Source organism: Scomber japonicus, chromosome 16, assembly GCF_027409825.1.
Source record: "Scomber japonicus isolate fScoJap1 chromosome 16, fScoJap1.pri, whole genome shotgun sequence".
In the NCBI taxonomy this organism is placed as follows: Eukaryota; Metazoa; Chordata; class Actinopteri; order Scombriformes; family Scombridae; genus Scomber; species Scomber japonicus.
Window position 1 is genome coordinate 5247833 of NC_070593.1, and position 22418 is coordinate 5270250.

At 41.1% G+C, this 22418-nt stretch overlaps 1 protein-coding gene across 1 annotated transcript; it reads left to right on the forward strand.

The window, feature by feature from the left end:
• Positions 1–1173: 1173 nt before the first annotated feature.
• Positions 1174–21952, forward strand: jade1 (jade family PHD finger 1). Its single transcript, XM_053336038.1, is given in 12 exon segments — positions 1174–1270; positions 4693–4775; positions 5846–5913; positions 8110–8267; positions 9067–9251; positions 10953–11164; positions 12048–12215; positions 15424–15490; positions 15493–15539; positions 16919–17536; positions 18804–18921; positions 19808–21952. Coding segments are annotated over 11 exon segments (2787 nt in total). The 5' UTR covers positions 1174–1270; positions 4693–4726; the 3' UTR covers positions 20905–21952.
• The last annotated feature ends 466 nt before the right edge of the window (positions 21953–22418 follow it).

Below are 22418 nucleotides of genomic sequence, written 5' to 3' on the forward strand. Positions count from 1 at the left end.
AATTCTCTAGTCAAGCTGCAAAATAAAAAGCAGCAAATAAGCACCAAAATAATGATTGACTAATGTTTATTTATTACTAATCTGTAACCCAGTTATCTCTGTTTTCCTTTTAATTTAAATGTGATTTTATTATGTCATTATTTAATTCCCGGGCACTTTGTTTCCTCTATTTGTTCTTCACACTTGTTTTTATGTTACTGTTGTTTGACTTTGACTGTGGTCAATAAAGCTGAGAAAGGGAAAACCATATTCACAGTGTGTGTGTTGACATTTAAAACAACGTGGGTTTATACTGCGGCACTGAAAACACAAGAGTGATAAAGTCGTCACATTACAGTGTTAGCATAACCTGAATAACTGGGTATGTAAATGGGAAATGTCAAATCGTTTAACACACACTTAATTCTAATATACAAACATAAGCTCTCCATAGAAATATATCTAATAATATATATATTATTGGGTTTAAATGAAGTCACAGTACCAATTAAACACACTTTATTCATCAACTATCTTTATTTTATATTATAAAATCTACATGAACTAATGAATACATTTAAAATGAGAGATAAATGTTGCTTTATAAGAAATGATCTCCCTTATAAATCATGTCAGTATCCATGAAACTTAGATTTTGGTGCTTAATGGGTACACTTACCCACACAGCTGAAAACATTGGTTAGAAAGTTAGAAAAGTAGTCAAATGTATGTAATTCAGATTATACACTATACAGTGCACATCCAAACAAACTGTGTAGCAATGGCTCAAAATAGTACAGAATAAAAAGTGCTGATATCAAAATCAATAAAACTGGGGAAATTAAAAAAACAAACAAAAAAAACTATGTATATATATGACAAAAATATATAGATTGCACATTTTCACGAGTATACACATTAAGTAATTGAAATAGTTACATTACTTATTACATTTTAAATAAAGTAACTAGTAATCTGTAACCCTAATCACATTTCTAAAATAACCTTCCCAACCCTGGTTATAAATAAATGATTAAATGAATGAATAAGAGTGATTAAGCACTTTATACCTCCTCCTGCATTACTCCTCGTGCCATTAGTACCGAGGCTCGTGCTGCCCCCTGGCGGCGGAGCGGCGCAGCTGCAGCCGGCTGGGGAACCTCCTCCCCGGCCTGCCGCTCCGTGTTTGTGTATGTGGAATGCGGGTCAAGCGGAACTCACAGCAACAAAAAAAAGCTGCTCTCTTCATATCAAACTCAAAACACCGGCTTGCATCCTCCTGACGTGCTCTGTATGTACCGTCCACTTTATTCTCACCTCTACGCTGGTTTTTTACTCATGTGCATATTGCGCCAGAAGGTTGTTATGGGGATATTTGAGCGACTTTATGGTCATCATCATCGGCATTTAAAATGGCGCCAAACATTAACCTCCGCCAGTGGCTTGCTGGTGAAGCTGTCGCCCTGCAGCTCACACAGCACAACAACACATTAACTAACAGCTTGCATTTATGTGTTCACGTTGATTTCAGGTAGCTAGACTCCCCCCTTCCCTCCCTTAAAACCTTTGACAGATAACTAATGGTGACTGTGTGATTTGATAACGTGCACCGGAGACATTAAGTTAGCAGCGTCGGCTAAATGCTAAATAACAACTGTGGTATCTAACGTAGCTGTTAGCAAACAAGCTAGCATGTGTTGCTAACCGCCAACGTCACTTAAATCCAACGTAGCGTAACGTTCAACGTAACCGTTGAGTTAGAAACATCGCCTAGTGCTAAAATCACTTAGTAACTTTACGGTGTTGTTTTCTCTTACGCAGACACATGCCCGTGGTTTTAATACTACCCACTTTGTTATTTGTAAGTGTGATGTTTAATAAAGGATGGAATGTCAACTTATTTCAGCGTAGACGTGAACGTTAAGTTACCAGCATATGTTGGTGCTATGCTAGAAACAAATTTACGTAGCAGTTAGCAACCGGGCAACATTCGACGTAAGCGTAACGTTCAACTTAACAGTTAAGTTAGCAGCATCGGTTAGTGCTAAATGTAATTCTAGCAACTATCATTACCTTGTTTATCATGCTTAGACACATGGCCGTGGTTTAACTACCACTTGCTCTGTTTTTTTGTAATGTATTGTTTAATGAAGCATACACCGTCAACTCAAATTCAACGTGGACGTTAAGTTAGCAGCGACTGTTAGTTGCTATGCTAGAAACAAACTTACGTAGCCGTTAGCAAACAAACTAGCCGGTGTTGCTAGCCACTAACGTCAGCTAATTTCGACGTAAACGGCACGTTCAACGTAACCGTTAAGTTAGCAGCATCGGCTAGTGCTTATATAACTTAATAACTTCACGTTGCTGTTTTCTCTTACTCAGATACATGCCCGTGGTTTTAATACCACTTACTTTGTTGTCTGTAAGCGTACTGTTTAATGAAGCATAAAAAGTCAGCATAAACGTGACCGTTAAAAGTCCAGTATATGTTCGTGCGATGCTAGAAACAAACTTACGTAGCCGTTAGCAAACAAACTAGCAGACGTCGCTAGCCACTAACGCCCGCTACATTCGACGTAAGCGCAACGTTCAATTTAATCGTTAAATTAGCAGCATTGGCTAGTGCTAAGATAACTAAGTAACTTCAGGCTACCGTTTTATCATACTCAGACACATCCCCGTGGTTTAAAACCACCTGCTTTGTTGTTTGTGCGTTTATTATTTAATAAAGCATAAAACGTCAACTCAGATTCAACGTAGACGTTACGTTTGCAGCGACCGTTAGTTGCTATGCTAGAATCAAATTTACGTAGCAGTTAGCAAACAAACTAGCAGACGTTGTTAACCACTAACGTCAGCTAAAACCAACGTGCAACTCACTCAACGCAAAGCTACTACAAGCCCTTTCTAGTATTGACACTTTTACCGGTACCACTTCTGCATATAAAAGCAGCTTACATTAAAAGCTATCGCCGAGCTCAATTATTTAAAATAATAACATTTCTTATCAGTCACTCTGTGTAGGCCTGTGTGTTGTATAACGACAGCGCAGATTAGCAATCAGGCTAACTTTTACCCAGCTAGAATATGCAGGGTGATTAAAAAGTTGTCTGCTTTGGTGCAAAAAAACAACAACACAATTTTCCTTGAATGCATGTGTTTGCACGTTGCCTTGGTAACCGTAGATGACAGCTTTTTTTTATTAGTTTGCATGCTAAAGTTAGCCGCTAGTTAGCTGCTGGGGAAAAAAAGAGGCGTCACACGAACATATCCAGCAGCAGCAGACAGACAGCTTGGTTGGAGGTAACTTAACAGAGATATTTCTACATGTCTGGAGTTTAGGGTCCTTGTTTTTGCACGCCGCATGCAGAGTTCACAGCACCGCAACTTTAGGCGTTGTTTCCTGTTTTGTTTTGTGTTGCATGTGGCTTGAAACTTGTCATCGGTGGAGCTGTGGCTGTGGTGTTATATAGCGAAAGGAAAGGCAAGTTTTATTTATGTAGCATTATCTCAAAAAGTGATAGATAACAACATATTATACAGAAATAGTTATGTAAAAGTTAAGGGAATAGAACAATTAAGCTAAAGTAGAATAAGACTGCTAAAAGTTGCAGTGCAAGAAATGAAAACACTCAAATTTCATGTTAGTAAAAGGCAGAAAATGCAAAAAGCATTAAAAGTCGCATTAAAACTCTTGAGCTTTGGTTATAAGAACTAAGAGTTGATCAAAGCTCACCGTGTTTAGATGACCTTAGATGTTTTGGGTGTGTTGTCACATTAGGGAGGGTTAAGGTGGAGTAACTTAATGACAAGTTTCTATACTCCTCTCACACTGTTGTGCTTTGATATATCTGTCTGTGTCCAAGAACTGATGTTTTAGTGTAGGGGAGTTTTTCCAAATATTGATGATTGATATTTCGTTGCTTAGTGATTGGATTTAAAACTACTGCGGGATTGTATTTATCCAGATGCACATTTGGTATCTTGTGTCAGCATTTTAACTGTGATGTGAGCCAAGTTTTTCTCTTTCAATACATATTTTATTACTTCAACTCGCAGTTTTTAAACTTAATTTAAATTATTTATAGTTGTGTCTATACCCCTGTGTCTGATTTACCTGTGTGTGTATCCAAGAAAGTGAGTTTTTATCACTTCATTTCAGAATATCTGCAGATACAGAGGACCTTTCTAATACCACTGCTCTGTTGTCCCCAAATTTAAATGATGTATACTTCTGTTTACCTATGAATACTGTGTAGGGTTCAATGCAAGGAGACACTGAAAATCTATCTATCTATCTCTGAAAACTGAGTTAAAAGCAGAATAAAGATATTGAGAGAGAAACTGTATTTAAATTGGATTGGTTAAATCATGCACAATGCTCTAGCAGCTTTATACAGTTATTGAATTTGCCCATATTGATCTGATGGTTTAGATTGGTGCATCTTTAAGTGTGAGTGCATTTGTGAATGAACTTCAACATGTCAGTGATGTCTATAAGAGATTAAGCTGTGTTTATTTACTCTGGAAAATGTTTAACAGTGTGTTTATGAGTGTCCTCTGTTTTGTTGTTATCTTATTTATCCGAACTTTGTACTCTAACATTGTATTTGTGTTAGAGTCGGACTCTTTTAATCATCATATTTATGGCTGTTATATATATTCTGACTTCCCTCTGTAACTTTTAACCCTCCCGTCTGGTTTGTGCAGTGTCCCGACGTCGGAGCCCCGCAGACAGACGACGATGAAGAGGAGCAGGCACTTGAGCAGCAGTGACGACTCTGACAATGGAAGTAAGCAAAAAATCGTCTGCTTGCTGACTCATTATTACCAGGCCCCAAATATAGACCCGAACGAGGTCAGCGCAACCCTGCCTCCTTCTAGTGAAAGTCCACAGCAGTGTTATAATGTCTCCAGACTGGAGGAAGTGCCCTTTGTTTCCCTTTTTAAATGATTGAAAATGTCAGAATATGTCAGTAAAGGTTGTGATTTAACATCTTGTACATTTTAGCTTTCAGTTTCTTTGTCAGTATATTTGTATATTTCTGTAAAAATCTATCTTTCTATCATCTTGTGACTGTCAGTGTCAGTAAATCTACACTTAATGTTCAGGGAGGAAACGAAGATACAGAAAGAGAAGGAATGGCGGCAGATGGAAAGGCATAAAAGAAAAGCAAAAGGAGACCTACAGTTTGAGAAAGTGGAAACAGTGTAGGGACAGGAGTCGCATTTGGACCTTTAAAGACATCACGGCAGGTCAGACGGACAGGGCTCAAGGTCTGACTTCAGTGGATGATTTCTGATGCACCTGTAGTGTTTGTTTCATCATGCACAACATCTCACACGAGTGGGGTTATATGACATCATGCAAAACACTGGGTTATATTCATATTGTCTAGATTTTCTGATGCATCTAATCCACCAGATGTGGAATCAACTGTTAAAACAAACATGAGTACTCACTGGAAATAGCTTTTAGGTTGTTTTTTTTTTTAGGCAATCAATTTTAAGGGTTGTAAGCTTTTAAGGTTCCTATTATAGTCCAAATTAATAGATCTTAAATCCTAATTGCCTGCTTCTACTGTAAGTGAAGCCCAAAGTCAAATTGGTCAATAGTTACAAAATGAAAATGAAAACAGAAAATGTCAGTTGAGCCATTTTCACTATTCAAATACAGTTATATTTGCAGTCTGTAGTTTCAGCTGTGGGGAAATCCATAAGTTTTTGAAGATGGGAGGTTTGTTCAGTTAGAGCAGCAGCGACAGTCGCAGTCCTTGCAGAAATAAAGAAGACAGAGAAGAAGAAGAAGAAGAAGGAGAAATGTCACGTCCCTTAACACGCTGTGGTCGTTCTCCTCCTCCAGGTAACTCTACCTGCTGGTCCCAACATTCGTCACAGCCCAGGAGAGGCACCGGGCAGAAACCCTCCGAGGTACGTCACACTAAATATCATCACAATTTTAATAACAGTATATAGGTCATAGTAAAAAAAACAACCTTCTGCTTTCCTCTCAGCGTTATGGTTTGTGTATTGTTTTTAGTTTATTATAAAGTCCCCGTTAAAGGCCAGAAAGACCCTCCACACATACTGGAACTCCTTCAATCCCACTGTGATGAGCATTTCAACCTTTTACATACTGTTTATAATCTGACTCATAATTAGTCTTTACACCAATTCACATTCATAAATTCCCCGTCAGTCATTAATTGATGTTTTATTAATCGTTCTGTTTGATTAAAAGACATTCACAATCACTATTTAATACTAATACTAATTTAGAACATTTGAATGGTGATTTTTGATTTTTTTTTGTATATGTGTATCAGCGGCACAAAAATGAAAAAAACATCATTTTATTTCCATTTTTGTATACTGTGGTTCACATTAGGAAACGTCTGACTAAAAGAAATGTGTATATGATGTTTTTACAGCTTTCATATGTAAAAAAAAAATGAGTCAGATTTGACCCTGAACAGTATGTAAGGGTTAAACAAAAAATGAAACAACAGTGTACTCTTACATACCTACCTTGTATGCATATATTCAGTTTGTTATGCTGTACATTTTATTCTATTTTTAGGAGTTTTGAACGTTGACCCACATCTAAGATGATTTTCTGTCACGTCACACAATAAAAATTCTTAATCTGAATCTAAATTGATCTGAAACGATCAGCTGCCAGAATATTTAGTAAATCGTCATTATTAATACATTCTGACACACTGGACGTCTTCTTTCTGCCGTTATCTAATGTACAGTTTGTGAACTTGGCCCCTGCAGGCCACTGTACACTCCCTCTGACCGTTAGCCAATCAAATTAAAGCAAAACAATGACAGTGGCCTAAGTAGGACCCTTATTGGCCGGTTCAACATGGTGGGGTTTTTTTCCCAACATGTGCCAACACTGATATGCAGTACTATCTTTTCTGGCAAAGAAGACATATTACTTTGTCTTAGTAGTTTTGGTAGTGAAGATAATAATTGACAGAAGCAGTATTCATATTACAAGTCATCTTTGGAGCAGTCGATACTAAAATATGCATTTATGTTTTTCTGCACTGTTTGAGCTTACAGCTAAGGCAGGGGTGTCAAACATGCGGCCCGTGGGCCAGATACGGCCCGTCAAGGGGTACAATCTGGCCCACTTGCCGTCCAGTGCTCTTTTCCTTTCTTCCACCTGTCCATCCTTCCTTTCTTCGTTCCTTCCTTCCTTTCTTCCTTCTGTCCTTCCTTCCATCTGTCCTTCCCTCCATTCTTCCTTCTTTCCTTCCTTCCATCTGTCCTTCCTTCCTTTCTTCCTTTGTCCTTCTATCCATCTGTCCTTCCTTCCATTCTTCCTTTGTCCTTCCTTCCATCTGTCCTTCCCTCCATTCTTCCTTCTTTCCTTCCTTCCATCTGTCCTTCCTTCCTTTCTTCCTTTGTCCTTCCTTCCATCTGTCCTTCCTTCCTTTCTTCCTTTGTCCTTCTATCCATCTGTCCTTCCTTCCATTCTTCCTTCTTTCCTTCCTTCCATCTGTCCTTCCATCCTTTCTTCCATCTGTCCTTCGTTCCTTTCTCCCTTCCTTCTGTCTGTCCGTCCTTCACTGTCTCTCTTTCCTACCTTTCTTATCTCTTTCCTTTTGTCTGTCTTTCCTTCCTTCCCTTCTTATTTCCTTCTTTCCCTCCCTCCATCTCTTTAATGATCCGGCCCACATAAGATCAAATTTGTGTGTATGTGGCACTTGAATGAAAATGAGTTTGACACCTCTGCTCTAAGGACAATTATTATTATTCCACATGAAATTATCAAGTATTTGATGATCTTATTATTCAGAAATGTCATTGTGGTGTTTTCCCTCGCTGCATGATTCACTCGTCAATATTTGCATAAAATATGTAGTGATGACAGGGAGCGCTCTGGTAGCTGAGTAGGTATCAATAACATCCCTGGTTCGTATCCGGAAAGTGACCTTTGTTTCATGTCATAGCTACTTCTCTCTCTCCCCTTGTTTCCTGTCGGCCTTTCTCTCACTAACGTACCAATGAAGCAAAAATACTCACTTTTTCCGACAGCAGTAATAATTCAATAAAAACACCTTTCCTCGTGCACTGACTCTTGTCCTCACGTGACTGTTTTTGTGGTTTCAGGTTTTCAGGACAGACTTGATCACAGCCATGAAGGTGCACGACTCGTACCAGTTGAACCCAGAGGACTACTACGTCCTCGCTGACCCGTGGAGGCAGGAGTGGGAAAAGGGCGTCCAGGTGCCCGTCAGCCCCCAGTCCATCCCCCAGCCCGTTGCCAGGTAACACAGCAGGAAGAGACGGGCTCAACCCTGCTCAGTAGGAAACATAAAATCCACATCCAGGAATTAAGTTAGAGATTAAGTTTCACCCAAATAGCAACACTCGTATATGCCCATGTCATATAAATAAGTCGTCTACTAGTGTTGCTGTTGGCCCTCTTCTTCTTTTCCACAAAAACTGTAAATTTTAACGGGGCTTTTAGACATTTATGATGATTTTTTTGCCCTCAGAAGTGAGCAGGCAGTTCCTTAAAATTCATGAAATATTAAAAGTTACGAGACACTTAAAGTCATAGATCCCAAATTACTGGATGTTTGTAGGTTGATTACAATCAGTAGTTTGTCGTAGGCCTGCAACTAACTAATTATTTTTTTTATTATAGATTATTCTGTTGATTAAAAAAATATGTAAGTGAAGATCCCAAACCCCAAAGATAATCAGTTTACTACAATTTTATGATAAAGAAAAGCATTTAGTCATCACATTTGAGGAGTTGAAACCAGCAATATTTGGCATTTTTGCATTAAAAAAAATAATTAAAATGAATTCAATAGTCCAAAAAGTTGCAGATTTTCTGACGATAGACTTATCGATTAACAGGCTAATCACTGCAGCTCTATGTCATGTCTCTCCACCCCCGTTTTCTTGCTCTCTACATTTAAAACTGTCAAATAAAGGCAAAGAAAGCCCATAAAGCCTGTTCAAAGTAATATTGAGTTATGGAGGACTTTTCCATTAATAGATAAATCCATCCCAACATGTTAAAGAGACTAAAGCTTTTCCATATCTGCCGTTCAGGTCGTTGGCAGACAAAGGGAAGGAGGTCATGTTCGTGAAGCCAAAGAAGTTGATCCGGACGTCGGGCACCGAGGCGCTCGGCTACGTGGACATCCGGACGCTGGCGGAGGGGATGTGCCGCTACGACTTGAACGAGGAGGACGTGGCCTGGCTCAACACCGTCAACGAGGAGTTTGCAGAGATGGGTGAGTGTCGCCAAAACTGAGACTTTCGTGAGGTTGTAATGCAAAGATTTTATGTTGTTTTTAAAAATGTGCATTTCATTTATCCTCACCTGGGAGTTTTTAGTTTAGGAGGTCAGAGTTCAGCTCAGACTCTGTATATGAATCTTGAGCAGCATGCTTACTGATAATGACTTTAAACTTTATTCTATTATTGATTATAGGTAGGCATGGGCCGGTATGAGATTCTGGCGGTATGATAACCATAAGAAAATATATCAGGGTTTCACGGTATGGCAGTATAGCGATTCCAGCTCTAAAATGTTCCTAAAAGGAAGACAAATAAAGACAGACATGTTCATTTAACCTGAATATACACTGTAATGACAGTGTGTAGGGTCATGATACGCTACGCTGCAGCTGCACCACCTGAGGGATTTCTGACCTGCACTTCCTGTCTTTGACCAGACAAAAAACAGCTCATACCTTAGAGTTAGGAACAGTATGACAGAAAATTTGGTGGTTTCGGTTATCGTGACTTTTCATATTGCGGTATACCTTGAACACGGTTATCATCCCATGCCTAATTATAGGACTATTTTGCTGTTTACTAAGCCACTGTGCCACATCAGTGTTCTGTGTAGCTCTTTTCAGTGTAGATTAATTTCTTGATTAATGAATTACTTGTACACTCCATAAAATGTTCTAGAAAATTGTTAATCACCGGTTCCCAAAGCCCATGATTCAACTTAAAATGTCATGTTTGGTCTCAGCCAACAGCTCACAACCCAAATAGATTTAGTTTACTGTCACAGAAGTTTAGAAGAAACCATAAAGTATTCACATTTAAGAAGCTGGAATCAATTGTTTCCTACTGAAAATGATAATATGATAATCAAAATAGTTGCTGCTTAATGTTCTCATAAGCGTCTAATCATTACAGTTCCAGTTTCTTATTGTTTGACTGAACCTGAGGGGGATTTGCTGATGTGTATTATGTATCACGGCTTGAAATTCATATTTCAGAATTGGGGGGAATTCCAGCTTAAATGCTTCACGTATGGGGTATTTTACAGGTTCTTACCAGGTCCTACTCTGACCGCAGATTGTATTTTGTCTCTCTCTTATAGTAATTAGATATTTAATATGTACTTCAGTAGTTGTATTCTCTGAACTACAGACTTTTATTATCTGTGGCTGTAAAGAAACGTAAGATCCATCAGGACTGAGATCTGAGTGTCGTCTTTATGTTCACCTCTCTCGTCTTTACTCCTTCTTCTCCTCCTCCAGCTGGAATCCGTCTATATCAGGACTTTTTGAGGTTTTTCACTTCCCAAAATTTCAGTTTAGATTAGAGACTCGTATTGTTTGTTTGTTTTTGTTTTTTTAAATGTCGGCATCCTGCTTTTGTTGCTTCGACCGCATCTTTGTTTAGATGTACGCTGTTGGGAATAAATCTTTCTGCAGCTTTTGTTTTTAAGTCTCATTTTGGTTTTAGATGACTCACAGAAGCACATTTAAAAAAAACCCGTAATTAAGCGTAGTGCCAGAGTGGAGTTAAAGAGGTCGTCTTCAAAATGTCAGCTGCTGCTTAGAAACACAGAAATGAGTGTTTTGACGGGTCCGGTTTTATAATCTGAACTTCATCTCAGCGATTTTGTAAAATAAACATTGTCAGAAACAGCTTGATTAACTTTCCCTCCTCCTCTTCGTGTTTTTTTCCAGCCATGCCGCGGCTCGACGAGATCACCATGGAGCGAGTGATGGAGGAGTTTGAGCACCGCTGCCACGAGAACATGACGCACGCCACGGAGACAGAGGAGGGGCTTGGCATCGAGTACGACGAGGACGTGGTGTGTGACGTGTGCCAGTCGCCCGACGGAGAGGACAACAACGAGATGGTGTTTTGTGACAAGTGCAACATCTGCGTTCACCAGGTCAGAGGTCAAAACACACACACACACACACACACACACACACAACTAATGAAACTTTACCTTTACATACTCATAATTAGTCTCTTTACGCCAAGTCACGTTCATAAATTCCCCGTCAATCATTATTAAATGTTGTTAATTCTTCTGTTTGATTAATTAAATGTGAAAAAGACTTTCACTATCACTATTTTATAGATGACCCCACTATTAGGGGGAGGGAAGGAAGGAAGAAAGGGAAGAATGGAGGAAGGAAGGGAAGAAGAAATAAGGAAGGAAAGGAGGGAGAGAGGAAGGAAGGGAGGGAGGAAGGAAAAGAGGAAGGAAGGAAAGAAGGACAGAGGAAAGAAAGTAGGAGGGAAGGAAAGAAGGAGGAAAGAAAGGGGAATGGAGGAAGTACAGATGGAAGGAAGGCACAGTCAAAACAGACGGGGTCAATTTGACCCGGGAGGACGACAGGAAGGTTGAAGGAAGCTCGTTCCATAGTTTAGGAGCAGCAACAGAAAAAGCTCAGTGTTGCTTATAATAAATTATGATGAGATACGTGTTGCCTATGGTCTAAGGCTTTTTTTTAATGATCCTGTAAGATGGTAAAAGTTACAGTAAAAGTGAAATGTGCAGTGAAACTTTAAATATATTTTAACACAGTAGAACTCAGAGTCTGAAAAAAAGACAATCTTACATTTTATATGAGACACACAAACACTTCCTCCTCCTCTCTCTCTCTCTCTCTCTCTCTCTCTTTCTCTCTCTATCTCTCTCTCTCCCTCTCTCTCTCTCTTTCTCTCTCTCTCTCTCTCTCTCTCTCTCTCTGCATGTTTTAATTTGTTGCTGCCTGTGTAGATTTTTTCCTGCTGAGCCTCCGCCTGTTTGCGTTTCTCTCCAGGCGTGTTACGGCATCCAGAAAGTCCCGAAGGGCAGCTGGCTGTGTCGGATCTGCGCCCTCGGCATCCTGCCAAAGTGCCAGCTGTGCCCGAAGAAGGGCGGAGCCATGAAGCCCACGCGGAGCGGGACCAAGTGGGTTCACGTCAGCTGTGCCTTGTGGATTCCAGAGGTGAAGATAAATTATTATTAATAATAATAATAATAATACATTTATTTTAACCCTCCTGTCGTCCTCCCGGGTCAAATTGACCCCGTCACTTTTGACAGTTCCTTCTTTCCTTCCTTCCTCTTTCTTTAATTTTTCCTTCCTTCTTCCCCTCCTCCCCTCTTTCTTTGCTCCCTCCTCCTTCCATCCTTCCTTCCTCCCTCCTTACTCCTTCCTTCTTTCCTTCCTTCCTTCCTACCTTCCTTCCTTCCTTCCTTCTCTCCCTCCTTACTCCTTTCCTTCCTTCATTCCTTCCCTCCCTCCTTACTCCTTTCCTTCCTTCATTCCTTGCTTCCTTCCTTCCTTCCATCCTCCTTTACTTCATCCCTTCCTTCTCTCCTAAATTCCTTCCTCTTTTCATCTATACTCCTTTCCTTCCTTCCTTCCTTCCTGCCTGCCTGCCTTCCTTCCTTCCTTCCTTCCTTCCTAGCTATTGTTTCGTCATTTTTTTGAATTTCTCCCTATGGGGGATCAATAAAGATACTTTACCTTAACAGCTCTGCATTATATTGACTGGTGTTCCTATTATTTTGTCCCCCTCATGTTTATGTTAATGGAGTGGACAAAATATTAGATAAGATATTCCTTTATTAATTCCACAATGGGGGGGGGGGGGGGGGGTTATAATATAGTGGGACTAAAAAAGGAATATCTTATGTTATCTTATCTTATATTTTAGTAGGAACACCAGTCAATATAAAGCACCCTAATACACCACCACCACCCACTATCAGGGTTTCCCGCAGAAGATGTGTTTCTGAGCAGGTTCTGCCTCAGATGATGTAGATTTATGTTTTAACCAGCGGTCTGTGTTTGTTTCCTTAAACTTAATATCACCGTTAGCGTGTCTGTGTTATGCTAGCGGGAGGTACAGAGAGCTACAGGTGTGTTCAGGGTCTAAGTCAGACAGTAGGACAAAGCGGTTCCGGCCCGCTGCAGACGTTGGTTGGATTTATTTATTTATTTAATTTTTTTGAAGACGTTAGTTAAGGCGGCAGGCATGTGTTGCTTAGGTGACCGCCTTAACTGTATAGTGCTGTGGGAAACCCTGCACTATGACCTCAATAATAAACATAAAGCAGAATTATCACCTTCCTGACAATGTTAACAAAAACTGAAAATGTATAAACTTCATAAATGTAGAATTTAAAGCAGAGCTGTTATATTGGATTGAATCAGACAGCACATATGTACCTAATAAAGAGGCCATTGAGTTTATATACAGTGCTGTGAAAAAGCTTTAGACTCTACAAGTAAAGTGAGGATACTTTTTAAAACATAATGCCATGAATAGTTTTTATTTATGAGACTAATCAGACGTCTCCCTGGTTGTTGCGTGACGGACGATAATCTAAACATCTTAAGTGCCTAAAACCTTTGAGCAGCAGCAGCAGCAGTGTGTATCGTTTCCTTTAGAGACTTGTCTTTACTTGTTAAGAGTTTTTAAAACCTTAATGTAATTTCTGGCTCCTCTTAAATCCACTAACCATGACGAATGACATTTAACAACTTGGCAGAGTTACAATTGAGCCGGCGGAGGCGATTCATCACCGGGAGGAAAAACAAGCAACAGTTACTTATTTTACAAATTGGCTTCCAGGAGTTTATATTAACTTTATTCCCATCATTGTCTCACAGAGATGCTTGGAAATACAGAGTTTGGGCTTTTCCTCTGCCTGTAAACAAGTCATTTTTTACTCTCCAAAATTCAGCCTTTGTTATACACTCATTTATTTATATTTATCATTTTTATTTATTTAGTCAGCCCAGAAACCAAAGCAGGGTTATTTTGCCTTTTGTAGGCCTTAAATAATAATAAAATCTGCTTCCTTATTCTCCACAGAAAAAGAATTGAGTAATAATGGGGGTTCTTTTTGGATTATGGGGATGTAGTATGTAGGTAGGGTAACTTTATTGATCCCTCGAGGGCAGGGGTGTCAAACATGCGGCCCGCGGGCCAGAACCGGCCTGCCGAGGGGTGCAATCTGGCTCCGTCCTGTCTTCTTTTCCTTCCTTCCATCTTTCCTTCCTTCCTACCTTCCTTTTATCCTTTCTTTGTTCCTTTCTTCCTTCCATCTGTCCTTCCTTCCTTCCTCCTGCCCTTCCTTCCATCTGTCCTTCCTTCCTTCCTTCCATTTGTCTTTCCTACCTTTCTTCCCTCCTTCCTTTTGCCTGTCTTTCCTTCCTTCCCTTCATATTTCCTCCCTTCCTCCCTTCCTCCCTTCCTCCCTCCCTTCCTTCCTTCCTTTCTATGGTCTGGCCCACATCAGATCAAATTGGTCTGTATGTGGCCCTTGAATGAAAATGAGTTTGACACCTCTGCTCTAGGGGGAAATTCAAAATTGACACAGCAGTTATTCTTCCGCCCTTTATTTAATCACTTTTAACCCTGAAGTCACACGATATTGGCACTCAATCACAGAATAGATTATTTCTCCATCCTCCATTAGTCAGACCCGAAATAGGAAAAATGTAATTATCTTATAATAATGCATCTTGCACTTGGAAAGGGCTTTAAATATGATTATTATTTCCCACCACTACAGCTGTTTAAAGGCCTTATCTCAGACCTTGTTTTGAGTGATTGCAAATCTTAAATCTTTAATTTAACCGTAATCGTATCTATTTATTTTTCTTCTCTCTCACTTAGCATGCTGTTGTTGTTTTTCGACACCATTGTAACCTCCTCAATGGTAAAATGAAGGTTAATAGATAAATAAATACAATTAAATAGAAAGGTATTTGTTTTAAATAATTGCAGCCTGCTTAACAATAATTGTTCAAGTTTTAGAGAAGAGAGTGCAAACAAGAGTATGATCTTATATATGTCTACCAACCTATTTATTTTACTATCATTATTATTATTATTATCATTTATTTATTTTTTCTGCTTTTATATTTTGTCTATAGTAGATACTGCATTTTATGACCATGAAATATCGTTGTAATGCTTGATGTGCTGCGTTCTTTTTTTCAAAATGAATAAACATATTTCTAAAAAAAAAAAAAAACAGTTTTAGAGAAGAAACACGTAGAAAATGTAAAAATATGGAATTTATTTGCTAGTTAATGAGAGTAAACAGAGGTAAATGGAGGTGATGAAAGTCTGTGAATACAAAATGTCTCTGCATGTGTCTAACTCTCGCGTCTCAACTCTTTTTTTTCGTTGCAGGTGAGCATCGGGAATCCGGAGAAGATGGAGCCGATCACCAACGTGTCCCACAGTCCCAGCAACAGATGGCTCTGATCTGCTGCCTGTGCAAAGAGAAGACCGGAGCGTGCATACAGGTGAGAGTCTCCGAGCCTCACACACACACACGAGACGTTTAATGAGGCGCGGAAAGCAAAGCGTCACCTTCGCCTGTTAATAATAAGTCGGGGCTCCGTCAGCGCGGTGGTGGAGAGTGATGATGCTGCGTCTGTTTGAGGACGCGGCTCATCAGTCAGCACTTCATGATTCAAAAGCTTTAACGCCTGAATTGTTTATTTTTTTCTTTAAATATTATGTTTGAATCATTTGCACTTAAGCCTGTAGGTTCAACAGGCTGACAGCTCACAGGTGAAAAGACAGTTTTTTAAGGAGTAAGATGAGTTACGTGTCCGTCAGTAGCAGCGACAAACGTTAAGCTTTCACTATTCATTTATACTTTTACAGTAAAGAGTTAAAACAATATTAGTTTCACTTCCCGACACTGCTGAGTATTAAAGATAAGCTCCAGGTCTGGACAGGTTTTGATGCTCTCGGCTCTGATACGGGTATTTTGTTACTTTGATACTTTGACACAGTTTTCCTCAATCAATCAATCTTTATTTATTTATATAACGCCAAATCCTAACAGAAGTCATCTCAAGGCACTTTTTCACATAAAGCAGGTGCAAGAGACCCAACATGCCCCCTCATGAGAAAGCACTTGACTTCCTTTAACAGGAAGAAACCTAAGGCAGAACCGGGCTCTAGGTGGGCGGCCATCTGTCTCTACCAGGGAGGGAGGGAGGGAGGGAGAGAGAGAGAGGAGAGAGAGAGAGAGAGAGAGAGAGAGAGAGAGAGAGAGAGAGAGAGAGAGAGAGAGAGAGAGAGAGAGAGAGAGAGAGAGAGAGAGAGAGAGAGAGAGAGAGAGAGAGAGAGAGAGAGAGAGAGAGAGAGAGAGAGAGAGAGAGAGAATTTTACATCAACCAACCAACTTGTTAATTAAAGTGGAAAATAATCAGCAGTGTGAACCATGATAAAACTAATTATTAGTTTCAGTCCTTTATAACTGACTCCAGCTCCATTTCAACCCACTACAACAGTAAAATCCTGCTTTTGCATCATTATTATTATCATTATATGTCTCAGCAATGGTAATATATATACTCACTAGAGACTACGGATGCAAATGAGCAACTTTGCTATAATCCGGTATATTTACAGAGATGTCTAATATCGATGTTCATCAATATGTACTGTCCCTATCCAAAATTAAACTATTATTATTACTACTATATTTTCCTTAAAGAGGTTTTAAAAGGTCTTAAAAATGTGTGGATACCCTGATCTGATTTTACTTATTGCTTTAACTTGCATGTTTAATGGGATCATGTCATGTGATGTTGTGTTTTATAAGGAATGAAAGAACAGAAGAGATTTCAAGTCTTAAATTTGAACTCTCTTGTGTTTGTGTCCGCAGTGCTCAGCAAAAAACTGCCGGACTGCCTTCCACGTGACGTGCGGCCTCCACGCCAGCCTTGAAATGAACACCATCCTCACCGACGAAGACGAGGTCAAGTTCAAGTCCTACTGCCCCAAACACTCGGGGATCGAGGCCGCCGAGTCCAGAGACTCCGGAGACGACGATGACGAGGGGCGCGTGAAGGAGAGCGTTCGAGACAAGAAGGGCAAACGGAGAGGGAGGGTGAGAGGAGAGGACGACCCCGCCACCGCCTCCTCTTCCTCCGCGTCTCTCTGCGTCGTCCCTCAGCGCGCCGACAGAACCTTCGCCAACACGCAGACGCTCATCAGCCGCCAGCAGGAGAAGAGAGTCAGCCTCCGCAAGCTGAAGCTGCAGGAGATGGAGGAGGAGTTCTACCAGTTCGTGGAGGTGGAGGAGGTGGCCGAGCACCTGAAGCTGCCCCCCGAGGTGGTGGACTTCCTGTACCAGTACTGGAAGCTGAAACGCAAAGCCAACTTCAACAAGCCGCTCCTCACGCCCAAGAAGGACGAGGAGGAGAGTCTGGCCCGCCGCGAGCACGAGGTGCTGCTGCGACGCCTGCAGCTGTTCACGCACCTCCGTCAGGACCTGGAGAGGGTAGGTTTCCACTTACCCCAAAGCAAGACCCCCAGCAGCACACAGGAGGAGAGGAGGAGAAGGAGGAGGAGGAGGAAGGTGGAGGAGAAAATATCAACAAGAGAAAGATGAAAGAAAAAGAAAAAGAAGCTTTTAATAAATAACTTAAATACTGAGTTCAGAGGAAAAGTTTGATTGTTTGTAGATGAGATGAGAAAAGGTGATTTTATTGATCTTTAAATCCAACGCAGCACCACAAAATCCAGCTGAAGAGGAAGAAAACCAAATAGAAAAGACAAATAAAGGAATTAAAAATAAAAGCTGTAAACAGATAATAGTTTAGAAGACTTTATATTAATTTCTACAAATGTAAAAACAGCGTTAAAGGTAAAGGTGAGACCAGGAAGGATGAAGTAAAGGCTCATTATCAATTAGTCAGCCCACTACTTAGGAAATGTTTAACTTTTTAAGCCAAAGTATAAAACTTTTACTGGTTCCAGCTTCTTAAATGTGTGACTTTGCAGCTGCTCTTCTGTAATATGTTAGTTAACTGAATATTTTGGGGTTGTGAACTGTTTTTTTATGTGTTGGTTGGACAAAACTGACTATTCCTCACTGTTATCTGGCAATTAGTTAATCCGTATTTAATGTGCAACTGAAAATTGATGCTACAACTTAATTGATTACAGACTCTTGAAATAGTCAGTAAAATAAATAAAATAATTCATGTGGGAGTTAAAAAAACAAATAGAAAGTATAGTGGTCATATTGAAAAATGGCCATTTAATTTTAAGGCTTTTTTTTTTTTTTTAAAGGCCTGAGGTCTTCAAATTACTTGTTTTGTTTAAATATATATATTCACTTTACATCGATATAAAACTGAGAAAAGCCAAAAGTTTTTACATTTGACAAGCTGGAATCTGAAGGATGTTAATCTAATAACATGTTATTCTAGCTAATGTGCACTTTCTTACACACAATATAAACAAATATATAAGTTACAGTTCATAATAACAACAAAATACATATAAAATACATTTTCCATCATTAAAAAGAAGCTTCATCTGTCTGAGGAACCATTTATAGTCAGTTTGAATGGATTGAACGTGTGTTTAAAATTCGTCTCAATCTTGTGAACGAGCTCTTTTCTTTTATTTCGTTTTGACTCCTTCAGTATAAATGATGAACAGAATCTCCTCTCCTCCTTTAGACTCCTTCAGTGTTTGTCTGATGTTTTTGAAGCTCTTCCTTGTTTTAACCATCTCGATCATCATCTGCTGCTCCTCAGGTGCGTAATCTGACCTACATGGTGACTCGGAGGGAGAAGATGAAGCGCTCGCTGTGGAGAGTTCAGGAGCAGATCTTCCAGCACCAAGTCCGGCTCCTCGACCACGAGCTGTTCAGCGGTGAGTCAACGGGACTGTGATCAATACTTTATATATTAACAGTCGATTAAGTGATTGGTTTAACCCTCCTGTTGTCCTCGAGTCAAGGAAGGAAGGATGGAAGGAAAGAGGAAAAAAGGAAGGAAAGGAGGGAGGAAGAAGGAAGGAAAAGAGGGAGGGAGGAAGGAAGGAAGGACGAAGGAAAAGAGGGAGGGAGGAAGGAAGGAAGGACGGAGGAAAGGAGGGAGGAAGAAGGAAGGAAAAGAGGGAGGAAGGAAGGAAGGACGGAGGAAAGGAGGGAGGAAGAAGGAAGGAAGGACGGAGGAAAGGAGGGAGGAAGAAGGAAGGAAAAGAGGGAGGGAGGAAGGAATGAAGGACGGACGGAGGAAAGGAGGGAGGAAGAAGGAAGGAAAAGAGGGAGGAGGAAGGAAGGACGGAGGAAAGGAGGGAGGAAGAAGGAAGGAAAAGAGGGAGGAAGGAAGGAAGGACGGAGGAAAGGAGGGAGGAAGAAGGAAGGAAGGACGGAGGAAAGGAGGGAGGAAGAAGGAAGGAAGGACGGAGGAAAGGAGGGAGGAAGAAGGAAGGAAAAGAGGGAGGGAGGAAGGAAGGAAGGACGGACGGAGGAAAGGAGGGAGGAAGAAGGAAGGAAAAGAGGGAGGAGGAAGGAAGGACGGAGGAAAGGAGGGAGGGAGGAAGAAGGAAGGAAAGGAAAGAAGGAAGGAAGAAAGAGGGAGGAAGGAAAGAAGGAGGAAGTAAAGTGAATATCTTAATAATAAAAATACTCTCAGGTATTTATAGATATTATTTAAACTGATACAGCTCAGTTTGTCTATAACATGAACACATTTATATCTTTACAATACGACCTATTGATTAAAACATTGGTGTCTTTTTTTCTGTGTTGCAGGCGATCCATCAGCCAAGGATTTGGAGAAGCTCCTCTCTCTGGGCTGGTTATCCTCTCAGGGCTCCCAGTCTCGCTCCTCCTGGAGCCATTCTGGGCTCAAGACCAAACAGGGGTCTCTAAAGCAGGAAAAAAGGAAAGGCAGCGACAGGAAAGGCCTCTCCGACTCACTGCACACTTACAAGAAGGACAATCTCAGCAAACCACTGGAGACGAAGGACAGTAAAAGCTCCACCGTCAAGGAGTCTCAGTCCGCTGAGGCCGCGAGCGACGCCAAAGCCCAGAACTCCGAGAACCAGGAGGAGGTTCTGTTCCCGAATCCTGTGAAGCAGGAGAGCATTCAGGACTCTGTCGCCGTCAAGCTGCACAAACTGGAGAGCAGGAAAGGCGTGAGAAGGGAGGCCTCGGGGCTCGAGCAAGAGGCGCTGGCCCGACGGAAACGAGACAGCGACCAGGAGCAGGAGGAGCGGAGGAGGAAGAGGAGGAGCGAGGGGACGGAGAGCTTCCCCAAAAACCGCTTCGGGTTGAAAAACCTGGAGAAAACGGTGTCCATCAGGCTGGTGGACATCCGAAACTCAGACACCGAAGACTACTTCCTGGATGAAGGGATGACCAAAAGACGCCACGCCGCCTCTCCGGACGCGTCGACCAACACTAAACTCAACAGAGCCAACCGGGTCGGAGACGCCGCCGCCGCCAAAGCCACGAACGGTTGGCTGAGGAAAGCGCACTCCGCCCAGCCCAACGGGTCTGTGGCGGGAAACCTTAAAGACTGGGGGAAGTTCAGGATCCCGAAGAGGAGCGAGAAGCCGCCTCATCATCATCACCCGACGACGACGAAGACGCCGGAGCAACGTAAGCCGCTCCTCCGACCGCTCACCAACACGCCCGAGCAGTCGTCGTACCCGAGGACGCGGCTCCGCACGGGGACGGAGAACGACGGCTTCGACTCCAAAGCGGGCGACGGCGGCGGGGGTGGGGGCGGCGAGGTGGTGGAGCCCTGCTTGAAGCGATGCCACTCCCACCAGCTGAGGGGCGACTCGTCCCTCGGCCGGCGGTACGGGTCCGACATCATCCGCCGAGGCGTGCTCGCCTCCTGATGGCGCTCCGGGTGTCGAAACACTTTGAAACATAAGCTGCACTGCGTTGAGTCGGAGCGGAAAGAGAACGACGGTCGCTCTTTATACCTTTATTTTTCTTGATAAATCATAAAATGCCTAGATTTAAAAAAAAACAAAACAAAACAGAGCTGATATTTATTTTTTATTTGTAACATATGTAAAACTGGGAAATATTTTACTTTTTACTTTTTATTTTGAGCTAGTTTTATTTTATTTTCTTTTCGTCATTGTTGTTTTTTTTTTCCTACCAAGTAGAACGATGTCAAGTTGCCACTTATGAAAAAAAAAAAAAAAAAAAAGAAGCTCGCTCAGATATTTACAAGCATCAAGTTTTTAGGGAGACGTGATTGTTGCTCGGGACCAGAAGCTTGCGATGTTGTTTGTTTGTTTTGTTTTTTTTGACTTTTAGTATTAAAAACTCGGCCAAGCAGGAGTCAGTTGCACTTAGTCGTTTAAAAAAAAAAAGACTTTTCTTTCTTGTTTTTTTTTAAACACATATATATCTATCAAGCTTTTCATCTGACGTCTATAAGACAAAAAACAGGAATACACCCCCCCCCCCCCCACCCCCTTTATCGCTATTTAAAACGCCAGCTGTTCATCACTTCATCGGTCTGTATGTCGTCAGGCTGCGATTGTTTAAAACATTATGAACTCATTCACAAAAACACACACACACACACACACACACACACATGAAATATAATAAAAAGAGGAATACTGAATGATGTTTTACTGTCATCAGCACTTAAGTGTAATTGAACTTGCGATATTGTATCCATCATGTGCCTAACTTTTATTTGAAGCGTTTGCACTACGAGAGGAACGGCACAGGTGTGAGGTATGACTAGAGTTATTTTTACACTGAAATTTAAAATGAAAATTAAAAAAAGAAGAAGAAGAAGAAGAGGAAGAAGCGTTTTTTGTACCCTCGGCCGCTGCTGTACTACTGTTATGCAAAATGAATTTTGTTTTTGTCTTTTTTTGTCTGAAAGAGGAATAAAAAAAACACTCTGGAGGACTGAAAGTGATTTGTGTGTGTCTGATGTTCTTTACAGGGAAGAGTTTAGAGCAGGGATGTCAAACATGCGGCCCGTGGGCCAGAACCGGCCCACCGAGGGGTGCGATCCGGCCCACTTTCCTTTGTGTTCTTTTCCTTCCTTCCTTCTGTTCTTCCTTCCACCTGTCCTTCCTTCCTTCCTTCTTTTTTCCTTTCTTCTTTCCTTCATTCCTTTCTTCCTTCCATCTGTCCTTCCTCCCTTTCTTCGTTCTGTCCTTCCTACCTTCCTGCCATCTGTCCTTCCTACCTTCCTGTTTTCCTTTCTTACATCTGTCCTTCTGTCTCTCTTTCTTTCCTTCCTTCCTTCCTTCCTTCCTTCCTTCTTTTTTCCTTTCTTCTTTCCTTCATTCCTTTCTTCCTTCCATCTGTCCTTCCTCCCTTTCTTCGTTCTGTCCTTCCTACCTTCCTGCCATCTGTCCTTCCTACCTTCCTG